The sequence below is a fragment of the Taudactylus pleione genome, unplaced genomic scaffold (genome assembly GCF_031769625.1).
Source record: "Taudactylus pleione unplaced genomic scaffold, aTauple2 ptg000046l, whole genome shotgun sequence".
Lineage (NCBI taxonomy): Eukaryota > Metazoa > Chordata > Amphibia > Anura > Myobatrachidae > Taudactylus > Taudactylus pleione.
In genome coordinates, this window is record NW_028284448.1 from 12,748,549 (window position 1) to 12,771,860 (window position 23,312).

The 23,312-nt window shown below is 43.1% G+C and overlaps 1 protein-coding gene across 2 annotated transcripts in view; it reads right to left on the reverse strand.

Moving 5' to 3' along the window:
• Nucleotides 1–16,015: 16,015 nt before the first annotated feature.
• FYN (FYN proto-oncogene, Src family tyrosine kinase) overlaps nucleotides 16,016–23,312 on the reverse strand; it is a 198,700-nt gene continuing 191,403 nt past the window's right edge. For both annotated transcript variants that reach the window (XM_088460490.1, XM_088460489.1), the window contains exon 13: nucleotides 16,016–17,653. In XM_088460490.1, coding sequence (XP_088316616.1) covers nucleotides 17,445–17,653 — 209 coding nt within the window. In that variant the 3' untranslated portion in view covers nucleotides 16,016–17,444. The remainder of the gene's footprint in view (nucleotides 17,654–23,312) is intronic.

The window sequence follows — 23,312 nt, forward strand, 5'->3', positions numbered from 1 at the left end:
GCCCGGAGCCGGGTACACAGTTACAATTATACATTGCAGCGGGCGGCCGCTGTAGTGTAGGGGTGATCACAGGTGGAGGCGACCGGTTCTGCCCACAGAGCATGTTCGCTCTGTGCGGGCGCACCGGCCGCAACACCCTAATTACGGCCATGATGCATATAGTTTGTCAGACACATCTTAAGATGTATCTAGCTGTAAAGCAGGAGCATTTGCACCAGACTTTGTGTTCAGCATACAAGTGTGTACATTTATATTAACACCATAAATAGTATACCGTTTGTTGTAAACAACAAGCACATTACTCTATTTTTACTCAATATAACTATAATAATATAATAAACAGTTATACTGTATACACAAGAGCGACTATCATCTGACAGGTACTAATAAACGTGAAAGTTGCATTTCACATATTAAATGTAATAAAAAAAAACAAACAGAAATACAAGTACAAATATAAATCAAACTAAATGAAATACAATAATTTGTTGTTTCGCTTCTGAGGGCTTTCTCACTTTGTGCTGAGGACATCTTCCGACACTAGCACTCGTCTCATTCCAACATCAATATCACTGATTTTATTATGCAGTACCCACACAAATTGTACCTTTTCTTATTTTGCAGAACACTTTGTATTTGCAGAGAATACTATACATTAGTCCTGCAGAGAATACTGTACCATTAGTGCTTTAACTCATTCTAACACGTTAAGAAAAATTTTACCAAATGGCCAATATAAATGGATATTTTTATTGAAATTTCAAGAATGGGAACCAAAAGCAAACATTTCTTTTCATCTTATAAACACTACAAATAAATACTTTGTGGTTCTCTTTGTGATTCTAGGTTCACCAATAATCTACCTTTCCATAATAGTAAAAAGCAGGATTCTAAATTTGGTCGAGATGACAATCTGGGGTGAGTTTAGGCATGTTTTTCATCTGGCAAATTTACCAAAGGCAAACTCGGGTGAGTTTGGGAGAGAGTTCTTTAATGTCACTCGTAAAACTCAGGTGATATCGCAAACTCAAATCTTCTCACCATCGGACAAACTCGGAAGAACTTTTCATGAAAAAGATGCAGTTTGCAAATTTACTAAGATTCGAGATTTCAATCTCGGGTGAGATTAGAGCAAACTCGCAGAGAAATTGAAGTTTCAAACACTCCACATCCTGAGCTGCGAGTTTGCCAGAAACATACACAGATCATGATATTTGTGTATGTTTCTGCATATGTAGTTATAGTGTTCACATTAAATAAAAATGACTTAGGGTCCCCCTCCCCAAAAGCCATAACCACCAGCCAGTCCTGGTTCCAAAAATGATGGTAAATAAAATGAGTAGGGTTCCCCCGTAATTTAGGAACCAGCACCTGGCTGCAGGGCCAGTGCTCGTTTTAAATATAGGGGGGAAAAATGCATAGGGGTCCCCCTATATTTAATACCAGCACTGGATCCAAATCGACCTGGGTGTAATGCCACAGCCAGGAGACCCTATTACCGGGTCTCCATGGCCAAAGCATGCTCACCCCAAGCTGGTCAGGCCAAGCCAGGGATCTCAGGAGTGTGGGGACACCCACAATAAGGGGTTCCCTCCTCTCCTGAAACCCCAGGATTAGTCTGAAGCCCGGGGCTTTTGACCACACCCCTGGGCTGTGGGTACAGGAGTAATAATGTGTAAAATAGTAGAAAACTATTGTATTTTACAGTGGAACTACAGGTGCCAGCATGCCTGCCCTTTGACACTTGTGGAACTACAAGTGCCAGTAGGCGGCCGGCACCTGTACCCCCACTGTAAAATGAATAGTTAAAAAAACACAGTACACACACACTGTATCCAGTAAAACTTTATTACATACATCTAACCCACTCACACATACTTACCTGTAGCAGCTGGTCTGTCCACTTCTCCCATGTAGTTTCCCCGAATGTACCTGGAAAAAGATCCCATACTCACCTCCATCCTGGCACCGCTCTCCGTAGCATCCACGTACTTGGCAAAATAAGAAAATTACTTACACTAACCATACGAACGGGTGCAAGTATATGTTGTGACATAATACTTTCACCTCGCAAAATGACAGATGTTATTTCCCATGGGCCGCTAGCCAATCAGCGGTCGCTTTACATGTAGCGGCCGCTCATTGGCTGGGTCCCACGTGTAACCACCCAATGAGCGGCAGCTACATGTAAAGCGGTCGCTGATTGGCTACCAGCCGTGGGAAATAACAGATGATCCCGGTCATCTGTCATTTCACGAGGTGAAACAACATATAATTGCACCTGTTCGTATGGCTCGCATAAGTCGTTTTCTTATTTTGCCAAGTACGTGGATCAGTGGTGCACCTAGGGTCTTCAAAGCCCAGGGCAAGTTTATGATTGGCGCCCCCACCCCACCACCACCACCACACACCAAAAATATTTGGCGCGCCTTTGGCGTGCGCGAAAAAAATGTGCGTGGTCAAATACCGGAAGGGGCATGGCTACTGAACACACCACCCATTTCTTGTCACTCTGGGAACATTCCTTTCCATTCCATATGCACCTTACCTCTACGGTGGTTTCCCATAATGTGGAACCTCTGAAGAAATACATCCTCCCTGGGACGCCGCCGTTTTCAGCAGGCATTCTATATTCATCTAGGTCACGGAAGATGCCTGTTTGTGTAGGAATATTAACAAGGTCATCATCATACGACAGCGGTTCAACCAGACTCGTGGCCTCTGTGTAACTTCCTTCCCCCTGCGTCTCTCAGCCACACCATCATCTCACTAAATCGTCTCTTAGCCACACCATCATCTCCCTCCCTGCATCTTCTTAGCCACACCATTGCCTCCCCCCTGCGTCATCTTTTAGCCACACCATAACCTCCCCCCACGTCGTCTTTCAACCACACCATCACCTCCACCCATGTCGTCTCTCAGCCACACCATCACTTTCCCCCCTGTTTCATCTCTTAGCCACACCCTCTCTGCATCATCTCAGCAAACCATCACCTCCCCCCCTGCATCAACTGTCAGCACACCATCACCTCCCCCTACATTGTCTCTCAACACACCATCACCTCCCCCCTACGTTGTCTCTCAACACACCATCACCTCCCCTGCATCCTCTCTCAGCACACCATCACCTCTCCACCTGCGTCATCTCTGTCACTTGATCAGCTCCCCCCTGCGTCGTCTTTCAGCACACCAACACCTCCCCCCCTGCGTCAACTCTCAGTGACACCATCATCTCCCCCGCGCTCCCACTCGCATTGTTTCTCAACACACAGACACACACTGACACATAGATACACACAATGATTTATACATACACACTGACACATACACACACTGACACATATACACATGCACACGGATACCTACACACACACATACACATATACACACATCCTGACACATATACACATATACACTGACACACACACACACACTGACACATATACACACACACATTGACACATATACCCGCACATACACTGACACACGGACACATATACACACACACACTGACACATATACACATACACACTGACACACACACACTGACACATATACCCGCACATACACTGACACACGGACACCTACACATACACACACTGACACATATACACACATACTAACACATATACACGTATACACTGACACACACACACTGGCACATATACACACACATTGACACATATACCCGCACATACACTGACGCAAGGACACATATACACACACACACTGACACATGTACACATACACACTGACACACACACACTGACACATATACCCGCACATACACTGACACATGGACACATATACACACACACTGAAAGCCTATACAGACACACACACTTATCTCACACAAATGCAGCCAGAAGCCCCCCCCCATCCCCCGGCACCACACATGAAAAATGAACACCCCAAACCCCCTCTCATGGCAGCTTAGCCATCCAATCCCCCCCCACTGCAGTTTAGCTTTCTAACCCCCCCGCCCCCCCACGACAGCAATCACCCACATGCGGTGAGCAGAGACAGAGAGCGCCAGGGAGGGAAGTATCATTCCTCACCCGGCACAGATGGCAACTCTAGTAAAGGTCAGGACAATAGAGCTTGGTAGGAAAACTGCCTGGGAAGGGCTGAGCGCTTCCACTGCAGCTCCCCATACAGGCAGCCCAGCCAGCAGCAGGCTAGCAGGCACACTTGCCTGCTCATTAAAGAAGGGCAAACGAACTCAGGACACAATGGTGGCAGGGAGGGGGGTGGCAGGCATACTGGTACGATGCCCTGGCCAGTGGTGCCCCCTTCTGCAGGGCTTGCCACATCACCCAGGGCATGAGCCCCGCTCAACCCTCCCTAGTTATGCCACTGACATGCCAGGATGGAGGTAAGTATGAGATCTTTTTTCCAGGTACATCCGCGGAATCTACATGGGAGAAGTGGACAGACCAGCTGGTACAGGTAAGTTGGTTAGGTGTATGTAATTAAGTTTTAGAGCCCCAGGTTTCAGACCAAGCCTAGGGTTTCGGGAGATGGGGGACCCCTTCTTTTGGGGGTCACCACCTCCCCTGAGATCCCCAGCTTGGCCTGAGCAGCTTGGGGTGAGAAGGCTTTGGCCATGGTCTCCTGGCTGTGGCATTATACCCCGGTCGGTTTGCGTCCGGTACTGGTTTTAAATATAGGGGGACCCCTACGCAATTTTTTCCCCCCTATATTTAAAACCAGCACTGGCCCTGCAGCCAGGTGCTGATTCCTATAATATGGGGGAACCCTACTCGTTTTGTTCCCCGTAATTTTTGGAACTAGGACTGGCTGAGCAGTCCGGAGCTTGTTATGCTTTTGGGGGGGGGTCTCTACGTAATTTTTTTTACGATTCGACCCTTCTTTAACAGGTACAACACACAAGCAGCCTTCACATATCTCACTGATCTGTGCAGGCTGCTAGCTCGGGAGAGTTTTGCAGAAAGAAAACACTGCAATCTCGGGTGAGTAATCTCATCTAAACATGCAACTCAGGGGAGATATCTCGATCTGCATCACCATTGCAAAACTCACTTTCAACTAAACTCACTTTTTACTAAATTTGCGAGTTTACAAATGTGAAAATCACCCGAGATTCGGCGATGCAAATCGAGTTTACAAAAAGATAAACTCGACCAAACTTGAAGCTTAGTAAATTTACCCCTACGTGTAGGTTTTGTCAAATAAATCTGCAGTTCAAATGAAAATGTTTTCTTTTAAAATTTTCACTGTATCGATTCAAATACTTACTACGCTTAGGATGAATATGGAAACCCAACAAGGATTACCATTGAGGTAGGTTGCCTGGTGATCACAAGTGAACGGCAACATCGTCTAGTGTGTACCCTCATTGTCACTGACGATGCGCAACAGGGATGTACAGTCTATATGTACATTGCTGTTCAGGGGAATATACATTTTTGTGTCCAAACATTTCTGTTCAGGGAAAAAACAACATTTGTATGCAAACATTGGTGGCCAGCAGTACACACATACCAAAACAATGAAGAATCGGGCCTGCAAATTGTCTGATCGGTCCCAGAGCTGCTCTATGCTTCCTCTCCAAATGCCCTTGTGATGCTGCACAAAATGGAGGATGGGAGTGTCCAGAAATGCCACTCAAAAGATGCAGATTGAACGTTATATCGTTCGATCGATCAGAGGTGTAAAAACACGAACGATCTGCACCAAATCGCTAACAAGATTGCCAGATGTTCCCTACAGTAGTTAAGATCTAAAGATACGATTTACGACCACCATGGCCGCGCATCTGGATCATTATTGTTCATGGAGAATGAACGGTTTGCACAAATTTAAACGAATCATTCAAATCGTGCAGATGATCGACTAGTCTGTGGGCACCTTTAAGCTGGGTACACACCTAAATGATATACAGTATCTGCAGATCGAGTGATCTGCAGATATACAGTATCTGCAGATGATGGTTGTTCATACACATTGAACAACCATCATCTGTTATCTGGCCATGGGTCCCGCTGGCCGTGGGTCCCCGCGACCTCTACTGCAAGTGTACGGGCAAGCGCTGACCACCCGTACACACAGCATGTTGAGCAGTTATATATATATATATAGTGTCTCAATAATCCGGCACTCGTAAGCTACAATTCAACTTCTAGTGTGCCCTTGCTGTAATGTATACAATGTTGGTCCTCAAAAAAAATCCAAGGTCCACGCACGGCACTACTATAGAAAAAAACTCTGTTTATATCATATAAAGATATGAATAATACATGTTACAACTGATCCAGCATGTGAGCAACGTTGCAGGATCCCTCCAGACCCCGTCCTCAGGCTGCTGCAATAAGCGCAATATTCAACAAAAAAAAAATAAAAAAAAATGATTCACTGTTCTTTTTTTGTTGAATATTGCGCTTATTGCAGCAGCCTGAGGACGGGGTCTGGAGAGATCCTGCAACGTTGCTCACATGCTGGATCAGTTGTAACATGTATTATTCATATCTTTATATGATATAAACAGAGTTTTTTTCTATAGTAGTGCCGTGCGTGGGCCTTGGATTTTTTTTGAGGACCAACATTGTATATATATATATATATATATATATATATATATATATATATCTTATTATGGCTCTATAGTTCTTGCCAGCATATTCTACTTCGTATTTTTCTATATATGTTGATTATGTATCGTTAGGATATATTTTCAATGCTCTTTAGCTAACCATACTTGTATTGTACCTCTTTTTACATACATATTATGTGCCATATTTTGTACACTGTTTATGTTGTGTAGTGGGGTCCCTGCGAGGGCGTTCGGTACCCCTGTTCATGCCTGAGATGCTTCCTCTCACACCTTTGTCATGTTTACAGCTCTTTTGGGTGTGTAGGCCAGGTCCACCTCAGCCGCTCCAACTTCTATAATCTTATCAACAACCCTTATGGTAGTTTCCAATTTATTATGGACATATCACTTGTTTATTGTTTACATGTTTTATATTTAGAGTGAAAGCGGAAGTGTCCCGCTAGCGGTGGAATGCAGACCTCAGAAGCGGCAATACACGTGGGTGGCACTGGAGGATACACAAGTGTTTTTACTAAGGAAATGAGCAGAGGGGGTATTTATATATGTTCTGTAGCTATATGACACAACGCTCCTGAAGAAGAATCAATAAGGATTCGAAACGCGTTACGCGGTGTGGCATTTGAAAAGATTTTGGACTGTGAGAGGATACCTGTTTGGTCTACATCGATCCTGCACAGAACAAGGGTGATCCGGAGCCCTACCTGTTCCATGCACTTACCATCTGGTTTGATTAGTATACTGGTGACTCCTCATAGAAAACATCAATGATTTTATATGCTTGTAAAAAGTCTTTGTTTGTGAGTGCAATTTTTTATTAAAATTATACCTTTTATTTTGAAGGTATCTGCACTATTGGCTTTCTATTTTTTTTCTGTTTCCCACATGTATGTATATGTCATGGTACACCTGATGATCAATACATGATTAAAAGGAAAGTCTGGGAGAGGAAAAGAATTTATCATTGTGTCTAAAGGATTAATGGTAGAAACAATACTTGACTAATTCTAGGGTAATTCCTTATGAATTGGTTCATTAGTACATTTGATAACATTTCACTATGTATTATATGTTTTATATTTAACAACATTTTACAATGTAACATTGGTTGTTTGCTCTTTCCTCATTGTTCTGTGATGCTCTTCTTGGCTGTCCTTTTTCTGTGATCTGTTCTGTTATCGTCTATCAGCCCTTTCGCTCTTGAATATCTCTTACCCCGCCACACCAGGGGACGCCTCTGCTCTTACCTACTTCTCCTCTCATTCCCTTCACTATTTTTTTTTCTGTTTACTTTTGATAACCCGTGCCTCCCTCGTCAGCACTCTGTGTATACTGATTTGGATGGCCGCTACATCATATTGACTGGCAGGCTGGGTCACCTTGACGTCACCATTGCCACAGCATATGCCCCTAATGCTGGCCAGCAAAGCTTTTTAAAATCCTTCTTCAACTTACTCTGTAGGCTATGTATTCTTAGGGGGAGACTTTAGTTGTGTTATGGATCCAGCCATCGACCGAACAGCCTCCCAGCCCCCTCCCAGTAACTGCCCACTTTCCCGTTCACTTTCCACTCATAAAAAAGCTGCTCTTGTTGATATTTGGTGGGCTCTAAATCCCTCTTCTAGAGACTACACATTCTAGTCATCTCCCCACCATTCTTAGGGATAAATTTACTAAAGTGTGAGTTTGCAGAAGTGGAGATGTTGCTCATAGCAACCAATCAGATTCTAGCTGTTATCTTCTAGAAAGTGCTAGTTAAATGTTTCTGATTGGTTGCTATGGGCAACATCTCCACTTCTAAAAACTCTTACTTTAGTAAATTTACCCCTTACTCTAAGATTGATCTACTTTTTGTGGACCCCTCCCAGTCTCTACACACCGTACTGATTCCTCTATTCTACCTAATACCTGGTCAGACCACTCCATAATGACTGCCTCTTTCAATGTCCTCGACACCCCAGTTTCCCGACTTTCCTGGCATCTTAATGAGACCCTGCTGAAACTCCCCCAATTCCAATCTAAGATGAACACGATTTTGAAAGATTATTTCTCTTTAAATGTTCCGATTTCTGGCTGTTCCCCACTAGTATGGGAAGCTCATAAAGCAGTTCTCTGGGGCCATGAAATTAAGAACATAAACAACATCTGCAAACTCTCACGGAACAGGTCCATAAGCGGAATCCCTACACAAACGTTCCAACACAGGCGCTATTTATATATGTCTGCAAAATCAGCCCTCAATGCAATCATATCTGAAAAGTTTGAAAACTCCTTAAGATGGTTGAATCAACGTTTTTATGAGAAAAGCAACAAAGCTGACATCCTTCTGGCTAACCGTTTGAAGGCTTGTAAATCCGCCTCAGCCATACCGGTGGTCAAGGACTCTTTGGGCTCTCTTCACTATAATCTGTCCAAAATGAACTCTATCTTTAAAGACTACTAAAACTAACTTTATAATGCTACTGAGATTTTCTCCCATCCAGCTGACTCTTCACCTCCCACGACAGAGTATTTATTCTCTTGTGCCCTCCCTAAGATTGATCTCTTGACATCAATGTCACTGAGTCTCCCTATCACCGAGCAGGAAGTCGCCAATGCTCTCAAAACCCAGAAGCCTTCCAAACTGCCAGGACCTGATGGCCTGCCTTTTTCCTATTATAAGACCTTTCAAGCATCTCTTATCCCTCACCTTTTGGCAACCTTTAACCAAATTCTAGAAGGCAACTTCTTCCACCCCGACACTACTAGGGCAAAGATTTACAGTCTTACCAAAATCGGGTAAAGACCCTCAACTGGTCACCAACTATCACCCAATTTCTTTACTAAACACAGACCTCAACCTTTTCGCCAAGATTCTCGTGATCCGGTTGCATCCTATCCTCCCATCACTTATTAATCAAGACCAGGTGGGCTTTGTACACTCTCGCCAAGATCTGGACAACACCAGTCGCACAAGTGGATTTAATTCACCACATCAATGTTATCAAACTTCCATCTTTGCTCCTGGCCCTGGACGCAGAAAAGGCCTTCGACAGGATTTCCTGGCCATTTATGCTTAACACACTTCAACACTTTGGTTTTGAGTGCAAATTTCTACAAGCTATTTGGGCCATCTATCATAATCCCTCCACGTCTGTTCTAGCGGGTGGCCTTATCTTAGACTCTTTCAGTATTTTGAACGGGACCAGGCAAGGGTGTCCACTTTCAACACTCATCTTAGCCCTAGTCATCGAACCCCTTGTCTGTTGGATCCGGACTAACTCTGACATTACTGGTATCACAGTTGGGGAGTCTCAGTATAAAATTTCCCTCTTCGCAGATGACGTACTCACACTTTGTCCGACCCCTTAATATCCCTTCCAAGCCTTTTCCGCGAACTTTCCACTTATGGAAATCTTTCCGGTTATAAAATCAAATCTGAAGTGCTGCCCTTTCACATCCCAAAGTCGACTATTGATGTATTACAATTAAACTTCCCCTTCACCTGTAGGAATGTTTCTTTGAATATCTTGGTATCCACCTTACCAAGTCCTACGACAGCCTCTACAAAGCCAATTTCCCTCCCCTCGTTAAGTCTATTGAACAGGATATTTCCAGATGGCGCAAATATTTTATTTCCTGGACAGGCCGCATTAATGCAATTAAGATGAACATCCTCCCTAAACTGATATACCTTTTCCAAACCCTTCCTGTTGGGGTCCCTGCTCGTGTGCTAGCTTCACTACAATCCTCCTTTGGCAGGTTTATTTGGAATTCTCGGAAGCCGCGTTTCCGCAGGGAAATCCCCATTAGGAGGTCCCCATATGGAGGTCTGGGCCTGCCGTCCATCTCCAAATACTATCAGGCCACCCGTCTTAGTCAATTGGTGGCGTGGCACTCCCCAAGGGGTACCAAACGGTGGGTGGACCTAGAGGGAGGGTTGAGTAGGGTGGACTCAATTTCATATCAGCCATGGCTTCTTCGTAAGCATAGATCTTCCTAATATCGGTCCCTTCGATCGCTCTGACTCTATCTGTCTGGGACTCTCTTACCACAAAATTTGATCTTTGTACATTTTCTTCTCCCCAAACAACCTTATGGTACCATCTATTTTTCTCTCCGGGCCAAACCCCTCGCATGGCTCATGTTTGGCCTGCAGCTGGCATTACTCATTCCGGCATGTTTCTGGAAAATTTGCTCCTCAATCCTTAGCAGAAATCCAGGAAAGGCATTCCATACCTAGCTCCTGCTTTTTCCAATATCTCCAAATTCTGAGCTTTGTCGACTTTTCTCTTCCTTCCTCGGCTTCCCCTAGGGATGTTGCCCCAATGGAAAGTTTATGCATCTACCTCCTCTTGGATAGAGGCACTATTTCCCAATTGTACCACTCTATTTTAACTCCCAGTTTCTCCGCCCTTGGCCCCTCATGAACTTTCTTGGGAAGTTGACTTCGGATCTTCTTTGGGTGAGGACACTTGGGAAGCAGTTCGGTCTAACATTGCAAAATGCTCATTTAGCGTTTCCATTAAAGAAAACTCGTACAAGGTGTATACCCGTTGGCATCTTGTTCTTGAACATCTGCATTAAATATTTCCTAATGTCTCAAGAGTATGCTCTCGCCAATGTGGCCAGGTTGGTACCTTTTTTCACATTTGATGGACCTGCCCACAGATAGCACAATACTGGGATATGGTTAGCTTGCTCATAACTTTGACTACGCTTGCGCATCTTCCCCTCTCCCCGGCCATGATGCTCGTGTGCCCCGGTCTGCCAGTTATCCAAACAACAAGCTACTTCTCCATATCTCTTGTGCAGCTAAATAACAGATTGCTAGGGCTTGGAAGCAACCTTCCCCTCCCTCTCATCAAGAATTACTAAACAGGATTTGGTACGTATCTAAGATGGAATATATGACTAGCCTCCAAAACAGCATGGGGGATAGGTTTCATGCATTGTGGAAACCTTGGTATGACCTTCAAAATGTTTCTCTCCCTGGTCTGGTATGACCATAATCACTGGCCAACCCCTTTCTCCCACATATTCTTTTCTCTTTTGTAGAACCCCTACTAGCCCTACTCTCCCCCTTTTCTTTTTTCTTAATTCAATCTCTACTATTGAATCTTCTATTACATTCTCCCCACATTCCGTTTTCTTTTTTTAATTTGTTTATTTTATTTTTTTCACTTTAATTTGTTTTATATTGCCCGCTCCCAGTTCCATTTGTTTTTATTGTTTACTCTATATCTGCTTTTGCATCACTGGAATCATTTGTATTTTCTTTACAAACCTGCCAATAAAAACTATGTGAAGTTAAATTATTCACTTCTCAAAACAAATGGAGGGGAAATCACAGGGTAAATTTACTAAAGTGAGAGTTTTTAGAAGTTGAGTTTTAAAAGTGATGTTGCCCATAGCAACCAATCAGATTCTACTTAACATTTAACTAGCACCTTCCAGAAGATAATAGCTAGAATATGATTGGTTGCTATGGGCAACATCACTTTTAAAACTCTCACTTTACCAAATTTACCCATAGATGTCTAAAAACCACTGGAGAGAATGGGAGACCACAGGCATAAGAGAAAACAGGTCAACATAATGGACAACCTCATCTCTATGTACAATCTATCCTGGCCTCTCAGACCTGCCTCTTAATCCCACATAGAAGACTTCTCCCATACCAGTACTTACTTAAGGATTTTTTTTTCATACCTGACTAGACTCTTCCCAATATTCAAAATGTCAAAAGCTCCCTCAAAATTAATCTCTTTACCGTCTCCGCTACCTTACACACACACACACCTTATCCTTCCCAAACTGAGAACAGCTTGCTTGCTGAACATCTATGCTGCTCTATAATTATACCTCCTTCTGTCTTTGCCTCTCACATCTACTGAATATTGTAAGCTCTCATGAGCCGGGCCCTCCGGCCTTTGTCTTTTCCCATCTCATATGCCATTATTCCATAGTACAATTACCCTACATGTCATTGTGCCTTCAAGCATAGTGTCGTTTTATGTGAATTCTGTAGTGACGATGTACTGATAATATAAAAATAGGAAGCATACCAAGATCCACCTAATGACGAGATATCACAGTTGTCATTTTCAGACTTTGAACTCGTGGAGCCTTCTTCATATTCTGGAAGTTCATATTTGGATAAACAGCCAGAATAAATCTACTTGGTTTTAGACAGAACTGTTATCAATAGACTAAAAGACATGAAGTAGGACCTTTGACTGTGGGGTGGTAGCACTACTTCAGTGTTTAAACTGCAGGAGGACACTCAAATGAATGATGGCGGATGTTAATTCATAGGATTCAGCTGTACACACCCCAAAAACTAAATCTCACCCTCCAATCTATACTTATAATAAAGTTGTAATGGTTGTGTCTGTACATGGAGACAAACATTTTTTTTTCAGAATTTCTGTCTGTCTGTTCGTTCTGGCATCACGCAAAAACTACGGGATGAATTTAGATTGCGTTTTCAATATTGTGCAGCTTAGTCACCTAGAAAGAAACTGAGGTAATATCATTTTTGGGACTGTTTATGAACTATGGAGACAAAACATTTTTTTAGCGGAATTTGCACAGGCTCCTCAAGTCCAAAATGACTATATGTATATAAATATATAGAAATACAATATATACCTATATTGTACATCCCAAACGCAAACAGTGATATATGTATGCATGTATACCCCTTACCCCCAACAATTTGTTTATTAAATAGAAGCGCCTGTAGTTTCCTGTAAACATCTGCTTCGTTACGACGATCAACAAGTCGCAGGGCAAACGTTCAGGGCTGCAGGCGTAGATCTCAGGACCAGCTGCTTCTCCCATGGGCAGCTTTACGTGGCTTGCTCACGAGTTAGTAGCCCCAAGCATCTTTTTGTGTTAATCCCTGAAGAAAAAACTGTGAATATTATTTACAAAGACATTTTATGATCAATGTCTACAACATAAAATATACATCACAAAATTAGATGCCACTACTGTCTTTGTAAAATTAGTTCCGCTGAGCAATAGCAGACATCCACGCGAGTCAAGCTGCGGGCAAACGCTAGTTAATATATATTTGTCTACTCCAAGTAAATACTTAAGCTGCTGCAGAGTTGAGAGGAAACCGGGCATATGTCCTTCCGCATTATCTGAAAATAAATAAATGTATTCACCCGTAGTTGCGTGCAGTGGCGGATTATACCTAGGGGTTGCGAGGCAGCAGCCCCAGAGTAAAATCAGCCACTTCAGTGAGCCAGTGAAGTCGCTGACTGCACTGGCTACACTGTGACTGGAGGTGGCTTCCCATTGGAAGTGCCACCTGCCAGTCACACACAGGACAGGCAGCCCCAGGGGGAGGTGTCTCCTCCCCCTGGGACTGCCAGTCCGGGCTGTGATTAGCCGCTACTCTACCTTTCGGGCAGCCCTACAGGGCTTCTCGGGGCTGCAAACAATGCGCTGGTCCCGGCGCCTGCCAGATTCATTGCGCATGCGCCAGGACCCAGCCGGCCAGGGCCAGACTAGCAGCAGCAGCAGCCCCCCTCAGGTAAGAGGGCAGGGGCCGCTGCTGGTTGCGTGTATAGAGTTGTGTGCATCTAGTGGTGCACCTGCCCCATGTCAGCATGCTTGCTTTCCTACTTGTCTTCATCAGTGCGCATTTGCCACAGACTAGATTTGATGCAGAATATAAGCTTGGAAACATGTCCTGTTACAGCCCACATCAGTCACAAGTGGAGATGAGAATAAAAAGCATACAATTCTGAATTGCCTGTATTTGCACACGTTGAGTTCTGGAGCATTGTGAAAACATGTAAGATAGACTCCGCAAACAGGTGTAAACAGCTCTGCACCAGCCCCTTAATGAATAGCAAATTCATTAACTCCTGGACAATTTGGAGAAGTCTGTGCAAATTGGGTTTGTCTGAGACTTCAAATCTAGAAGGCAGATTAAAGATTAATATAAAGGTCAAATTGAGCAATAACAGAAGGTTTAAAGAATTTAAAGGAAGTATTTTCGCTTGAATGGAAATGACAGATACAGTGTATGTATGAGCCAGTGCCTAACATAACTAAGTGGCAGAGACAACGTTTGGACAGACAGACAGACAGACAGAGGCCAGGCAAACATATATTCAAGGGGTTAATGTAATTATAGGTCACTTGACAAGACTGGGTCAAGAATCCATAGTAGTCAGACAGACCAGAGGTCAGAACCAGAATACCAATAGGTGCACAAGCAGAACTAAGATGTAGATGAAGGAGCAAAACGGAAATATGGTAGTAAAGAAGGCTGATCAGACACCCTAATCACTGGTGAAGTCATGGTGCATGCTTAGGCCTAAATATGCACACTCTGTATTTACACATATATACTGTATGAATACAAGGGGCACCATGGATACTTCAACAAAAAAGGCTTCTGGGTACTATTTGATCTTTCTCAAAGTTTTGCCTCTTCATAGCTTATACAGTAGCTCTGTCTCCCCTGAGATATCCTCCTGACCCATTTATCTGGGAAATGTTTGTCTGCCCATGGATTTATTGTGTAATATGCACTTATTGAATCCGTAAACCTATCTTCAATAATTGTATTCAATGGTGTAACTGCAGTGTAAAATTTGCATAATGCACAAGGTGTGACAGAGCTGTAAGCGATATATCAACAACTATATAGTGTAAGAAGTAGCTGTGATTATTATATCATAGATACTGTAATACATCATTTTGGAAGCCTAAGACAAATACGCCTTGTAATAGTAATATACCATGTATGTAAAAGTTATCCCCTTGCAATGATATTGTTCTACTCAAAAGAAAGCTCATTAAGGGCCTTATCCAGAGTAAGACATAAATAAATGTTGTATTCAGGGCTGCGCGGATCTATGTGGCCGCACTGTTCCTATTCATCCCCTTGGGTTTGTAGGTGTCACTATTATCAGTGCGGGCTTGCACCTGTGCGGACTGCTTACACACAACTCTGCATAGCCTGCAATTCCGTCTACACGCCCCTGATATGCTCTCACTAAGCTTAAGGTACGTGCCAATGTCCCGATGTCACCCAGCCACTACCATTTAGCTGTGCGGTGCATACAACCCTATAATGCTCACTGAAGCATGTGCCCGGCTCATACACAGTTGCTAAAAATCACGCTTGCATACAATTCTGATCAGCCCCATGTTTTGTAACCTCCACATAACAGTAATTACAGATAGCCTACCTATGTGATTTCCCATTCAGTGTCCAGGTAGTCTAGCCAGAGACAAGCATGTACAATCTTATTACTTTATGTAATGTATGCAAAAAGAAACAACCAAATAAAGCTTTTTTTTAATTATTCCCTATCTTGTATTAAGATACTGATTTTAACTTAATATGTACTCACATTATTCTTCAGAAACTTTAACAATTCAATTCTGGGCAAAGGAATAAAGTAAAACAAAAAGAAAAACAAAATAATGATGTAAAATGTTCAGATTTAATTACTAAATTAATAAAGTTAAACAGTTTTCCATGAAAAAAAAATGTAAAGAAATGAGAACAGGAAATTAGTTAAGACTTTAAACTGATAACATGGTGTAAAAAGCAAATGGAAAGGACGTTTGCTTGTTAAACAGAATTAATCTAATAATGGTACAAAAACACTGGTTTTGTGCATTCCCCATGAAATGTATAGTGCATAGTAATTCCATTGGAGAACGTCTAAAGACAAGTAGAAATAAGTTTCCTTATTAGCATTGAAAAGACGCATTTTACATTGGTAAATAATACATAGAAAAAGATGAACTATCTTCTTACATACTCCTGGGTGGTCTTAACATCTGCACACATTACACGTGTAATCCAAGTGCAATATATAGATGAGCTACAAGTTTATCAAAAAGAAAAATCTATTAGGTAGCTATTTTGACATAGATGGTTTTGGAAGATGTCACATTCAGATTTTACATCTGATGTGTGTAGAAAGTGACTCATACATATTATTAGTATAGACAGTAGTTTACATCAGTACTTTTAGGGGAACAAAAGTTATTTAAAAATAAGACAAATGCCTTAATGCTGTACACCTGCCTTATATTTGGCAGAATTTGTCCATTAAGGATTATGTGGCAAATACAAGTGACCATTTAGTGCGAGTCATTAAAGTGTGGCGGCTTATTCAACACATAACTATACAGTAAGTATATTCATTGTCAGTCTTCAAAAGAAGGAGAGATGCTAATTTTGATTGGTACAAATGTGTCGGCCTTGGGTGACTTCCTTCAATTTTCATTCTTCTTTTTGTAAAATGTAAGTTGTGTATTAATGTTGCAGGCCCACACCGTAGATTTCACCTCAGCATTTTCTGTCAGCATGTATGGACGTATGTACAAGAGGTACTGCATGGCAGGATGTATATACAGCCTTCATTATTCATTATTATAGGTAGAAAAAGCAAACAAGAGAAAAATGCATCTACATTTTAAATAAAATTGGTATATAAGTATAGGAGGGCAATTTGAAAATTAATACTTGTATAGAATCTAATGAAAACTAATTCAAATTGCATGGGATCTGTTTAAAAAAAAAACAACAACTTGATATTTGTTATATTGGGAATTGGCACAGAGTTAATATTTACAATGAATAGAGGTTTTGCAGTTTACATAACATCAATACAATGCATTATCAAAGTCTTTGCTTGAGAAGTTTTACGTTTTTTTTCCCCCATTCGTTATTGTTTTCAAAAGAGGACATTCAGATAATTATAGTAAGTGGCCATGGAAAAAAAAGTTTCCTTGAAGTTCTGAGCTTCACACCTACGTGCAACCCACATTGGAAGATACAGGTCCTTGTAAAAGGCAGTCAAATTCTAGGATTTGAACCTGGTAATGGCTTTGTACAGGCAGAACTTTACAGGTTGTCTCCAGGCTGATACTGTGGCTCAGTGGCAGTGAAGTAGTCTTCCAGGAAACCTTGTAGATACTCAAAAGTAGGGCGTTCCTCTGGGTCCTTTTTCCAGCAATTAAGCATAAGCTCATGCAGAGAGTTGGGACAGTCCTGCGGACACGGCATCCTGTAGCCACGTTCTACTTGTTCCAATACTTCTCGGTTATTCATACCTGGAGTCAAATGAAAATATATTAAAAGATGATATTGGTATTAGTTATGTCCTCACTCGTCTTTGCTGCAGTTGCGTCAAACAGCCCCTCTCGGGCGTCTTTTTTGCACCTCTTATTTTCGCCAAATATACATCTATGGGGACGTCTATGGGGCCTATGCTGATTAATTTGATATGTGACATTTGTAAATCTGTGTGTGACTGTGTCTCTCAAACGCATGCGAAGTGCTACGATGCAGCAGCTGTAGCTTTTCTCCGCCCCAGTCTCCTGGTCTGTCCTAGTCGCATCGCGATTTAGACGCATTTTCGGTAAAAAAGATGCCCAACGCTAGCAAGGAGCCTGACGGCTCACTCACACCAGGCATATTGCGCTGCATGGCATATTGAAGCTAGATGTAGGAGGACACATCTGTACATATGCAGCTTCAGTGATAGAGAATAAATCAAATAGTTAAATATTTACAAGTACATGCAATGTATCCAACTCTAACCCATTCAGGAATTAAAGTGGTTTACATCTTTATGACTAGTTAGTATACACAGAGTTTAGAGGTGATCACGTACCGGACTAGGATGAGATACTATATCAACAACCAACTTATTCTAGAACTATCAATGTTATAGTTCTAAAAATACACTTATAATAGGCGGTGCTCCCCAGGAAATGTAAATAAATACACAACTAAAGATCAAACATTTAGCAAAGAAGCTAAATAAAAGAAATTCCTTACATGGGGCACTGGTTAGTCTAGAATACAAAATCCAGAAATGAAAAAATGATATATAGTAAAATATAACCTTTATTATTGCTAGTTAAAATTTAGTGGTATCCAGACTCAAGTTATGAATGGCTAGTCTGCACAAGAACAAATATATATTAATGTATTAATTATCAATTAACCATTGATGTGGTGGTCAAATGTTTGAATCACAAATAATTCACATTCATATCAAACCACCCATATAAAACTTAATTGGTGTAGTGGCGAATATATAAACCATAAAAATTCATAGTAATATCTAACCACCTAGGAGTTTATAGAAGTGATACAATGTACAGAGAACTCTTTGAAATGTATTAGTTGATACTTCTCCATGTAGCAGTCTATGTTTTTATAATGCAAGACATCAATCACAATAGAGATACAAATGGAAACATCTCCCTGTTATTATATAACAATGTGAATACAGGTATTCCAAAAGAAAAAAGTTAGATTAACACAATTATAATCCTCCTTGGGTACAAAAGTACCTTAGTTATAGCTCTTATGGTGATGTCTAGGCAGGGCCGGCCCTAGCCCAAATTTTTTGGTAAGCGAGTATATTTTTTGGCGCCCTCAGACATATTGTTTGCGCGTGCCCAAACAAATTAAGGGGCCGTGGTCTCATAGAAAAAGCCATAACCATGACACACACCCCTTTCTCGTCACTCTGGGAACAGTGCTTTCCATTCCATATGCACCTTAATGCAGTCCCCCCAGTAGTGCCCCTTATACAGTAGCCCCAGTATGCAATGTCCCCCAGTAGTGATCCCTCTAATGCAGGCCCCAATTAGTGCCCCTTATACATTGCCCCCAGTAGTGGTCGCCCTTCTGCAGGCCCCAGTAGTGATCCCCCCTATGCAGTGTCCCTTATACAGTGCCCCCAGTAGTTGTTCCCCCTGTGCAGTACCCCTTGTGCCTCAGGAGTGGTCCCCCTTATGCAGTCCCCCAGTAGTGCCCTTTATATAGTGCCCACAGAAGTAGTCCTCCCTATGCAGTGCCCCCTGTAGTGGTCCTCCCTATGCAGTGCCCCTTGTGCTCCAGGAGAGGTCCCCCTTATGCAGGACTCTAGTAGTGCCCCCAGCAGTGATCCACCCTATGCAGTGCCCCTTATACAGTTCCCCCAGTAGTTGTCCCCCCTATTCAGTACCCCTTGTGCCCCAGGAGTGGTTCCCATTATGCAGTCCCCCAGTAGTAGTCCCCCCTATGCAGTGCCCCTTGTGCCCCAGGAGAAGTCCCCCTTATGCTGGACTCCAGTAGTGCCCCCAGTAGTGATCCTACCTATGCAGTGCCCCCAGTAGTGGTGCCCCCTGTGCAGTGCCCCTTATATAGTGCTCCCAGTACAGTCCCCCCCCATGCAGTGCCCCCAATAGTGGTACCCCTTATGCAGTGCCATTTAAATAGTGGCCCAAGTTGTAGTCCCCCCCTATGCAGTACCCCCAGTATTGCCCTTTATATAGTGCCCCCAGTAGTGGCGTCTCTCCCATAGTGCCCACGGACGCCGGAGGTCAGGTGTGAGCTCCGGCGTCCGCCACTCATCGGAACTATGGGAAAGACGCCATGACGTCACTCCCATAGTGCCCGTGGGGGGGAGCCGGAGCTCAGGAGTTAGCTCCGGCTGTCACGGCCGGGGGGGTGGGGGGAGTGTGGCGGTGGCGAAGGGGGGGTGGGGAGAGGAGTGTGATAGCGGTAGGGTGCGGGAAGGACTGTGGCGCTGGGGACCTCTGCTGGCTGGCGCTCTACGCTGCTACGTAGTTCGCGTAACGGGCCCTCCGGCCCTGTGTCTAGGATAGCTGTCCCTCTTCATGAGAAAAGACTGAGGATATTCTAAAGGTGCATACACACATAACGATTTTTTGAACGATTTGTCGTTAACTACGTCGTTATCGTTCAAAAAATCGTTCAGTTTCTGAGCTATAAAGATGAACGAAAATCGTTCAAGCGCGCTCCCGTTTGTAATTTGTAGTTCACCATCCATTTCAGACTGTCCAACATAACGATTTTCATTAAGGGAAGGAACATTTATCGTTCATCTTTGTAAAAATCGTTCATTACACTTCAAAAATCATTCACTTTTTCAAGGGAAAATCTGAGAGATAATCTGACAGAAAATCTGAACAAAAATCATTGGCAACAAAATCGTTACGTGTGTATGCACCTTTAGACAGTTTATATATCAAACGGTACTGTGCAAGCGCCAATAACACTGCTAAATGCTGCACAAACCTCTAAAGGGGCCTATCCATTAGCAGATCTTTCTCTACGATGAAAGACAAAAGATTTATCCCTTGAAAATCCCTGAGGCTGCGGTGACAGATATCTGTCATGTACATGACAGATTTTTGCAAACGATGAACGATATTGCATGACATCATTCAGTTTTTTGCAAAAATGCATTGAAATCAATGGGAACAATAAAAATGCATACTTTGCGATATCTCCTCTTGTAGAAACCAAGGAGTGGATTTTTTTTAATGTTTCTATTAATTTTCATTAAAAATATCGTTCGTTGTTCTGCGTTTACCGCTTATAAACTGACAGATATTTGTAATATCTGTCAGCGATAAGCGATAATTGACCAACATGTTGGAGAGACGAAAGACACAATTTGTCGGCAGCGGGAGTGCGCATCTGTCATCGTTCAGGGCCATATATATATCGTTCATCGCTCAAATTTATCTGCTAATGGATAGGCCCCTTAAAGCGATTTGTCTGTAAGGATGGTTTGCATAGGTACATAACATGAATCAAAACCACATAGGCATTTGAAAGAAAACACTTATTTGTTGTAAATTTCCCATGTTCTAAGTTACACATGTAACAAAACAGCATGACATCACATTGCTGCACAGAATCAGAGCGCATGGAGTTAATTGTGTATTTAAACCTGCAAAAATTACCGCATGTAATAAACAATTGAGACAGATAAAGTACGGCACTATGATGTCTCCGTCCCCTCTGCTGTCGGGCGTCTTACTTGAGAGGACACCGGATGAGATAGGGACAGTGCTGATAGAAAGAAAGTTAAGGTGTGAGTGAGAAGTCCCGTGCCAGGTGTTAGGTGGTCTCTGTTGCTATGAGCATTGCAGAGTCCAAATGCTCCGCGGGAGTGTCACTCACACTGAAGGAAGATACCTGTAAGGTGCCGTATGTTTGAATCTCCTAGGTGGTGAATGATGTACCCCACAGTGACGAGGCTCGTAGGACACGCGTTTCGCCTTTACAGCTTGTTCACCTGCAACCTTGACAACTTTTATATGGGTGGTTTGATATGAATGTGAATCATTTGTGATTCAAACATTTGACCACCACATCAATGGTTAATTGATAATACGTTAATATATATTTGTTCTAGTGCAGACTAGCCATTTATAACTTGAGTCTGGATACCCCTAATTTTTTATTAGCAATAATAAGGTTATATTTTACTATATATAATTTTTTCATTTCTGGATTTTGGATTCTAGAGTAACCAGTGCCCCATGTAAGGAATTTCTTATATTTAGCTTCTTTGCTAAATGTTTGATCTTTAGTTGTATCTTTATAACTACACCAGTGTTTCCCAAATGGGATCATCAAGGCACCACAACAGTTGAGGTTTTAGAGATATCCTTGGCTGAACACAGGTGGTTACATCAAATTGACTGGGGTACTTATTAAGTCACCTGTGGTCAAGCATGGATATCCTTAACATCTGGACTGTTAGATTGCCTTGAGGACCGAGGCCCTGATTCAGAGCCGGACGCTCTGACAGAGCGCTCGCTCTGAATCAGGGCTGGCCTTCTTGTTTTTTAGAGCGGTCTCCTGGCCGCTCGCATAACTGTGGGTGACCACCCACAGCTATAGCGAGCGGCCAGGAAGATGGTCGCGATGGTCAAGACCATCGCGACCATTGGGCCTGGCGACGAGACCCTTGTGGTAGGGTCTCGTTGCCGCAAGCCCCAGAGAGATTTCGGCTCTCACAGAGCCGAAATCTCTCCCACTGACATCAATCGTGATGTCAGTGGGGCCGCCCCCAAACGGAGGCGTTCACTCAACATCGACAGCACGCCCCCTTTGGTATGAGACCCGGAGCGACGGATTGCCCGTCGCTATCCGGGTCTCGCGCATGCGCACGATGGAGCTGGCTCCGTCGTGCGCATGCGCACTGGACCACCATCGACCCGCTTGCGAGCGCATAGCGCTCGCGAGTGGGTCTGAATCAGGCCCTGAGTTTGGTAACCTCTGGACTAGACCTATGACAATAATAGTAGCAGCAATACGTTAGGGACAAAAAAGGAAATATAACAAATAATACATGTATCAATTATTCTTATATAGCTAGCATAGATTTATTAGTGATGCTATGCATGGGTAGCTGATCTCACTGTATGAACCCAGACCTATCTTCCAGGATGTGAAGGAGGAGAAGCACTGCAATGATTATGCGCTGTACAAAAGGCACTTACCTTTGAATGCTATCTGCACATATTATGAGGCTAGGAAATTAATGGAGCAGTTCCTGGGCGCAGTCATACAGAACTGAGTTGTATGCAAACTTCAGTGAAGGGCTATGCAGGCCAGAAGGCAAGCTTAATATTCCTATTTGGAGGCATATCTTTGCACTTAGGACTTGATTCAGACCAGCTCGCTAGATGCGCCAGCTCGCTCCCAGTGTATGGAAATTCAGCTAAGTGACGTCAAGGCAGCCGCTCGCACGGCAAGGAATAAAGCACGCCCACTATGTCTTGGCGAGCGATCACTTTGTGTTTAAAGATGCCCACCAGCCTTTCTTTAGCCGCCCACTAGCGTACGTCATCTGCAGGCAGTATATACAACCATCGGTACATCGGGTCCCATCGGATATGACCGCAGCGCTTGCGGTTGACTCTACCCCACCACAAGCACTGCGAACACTTC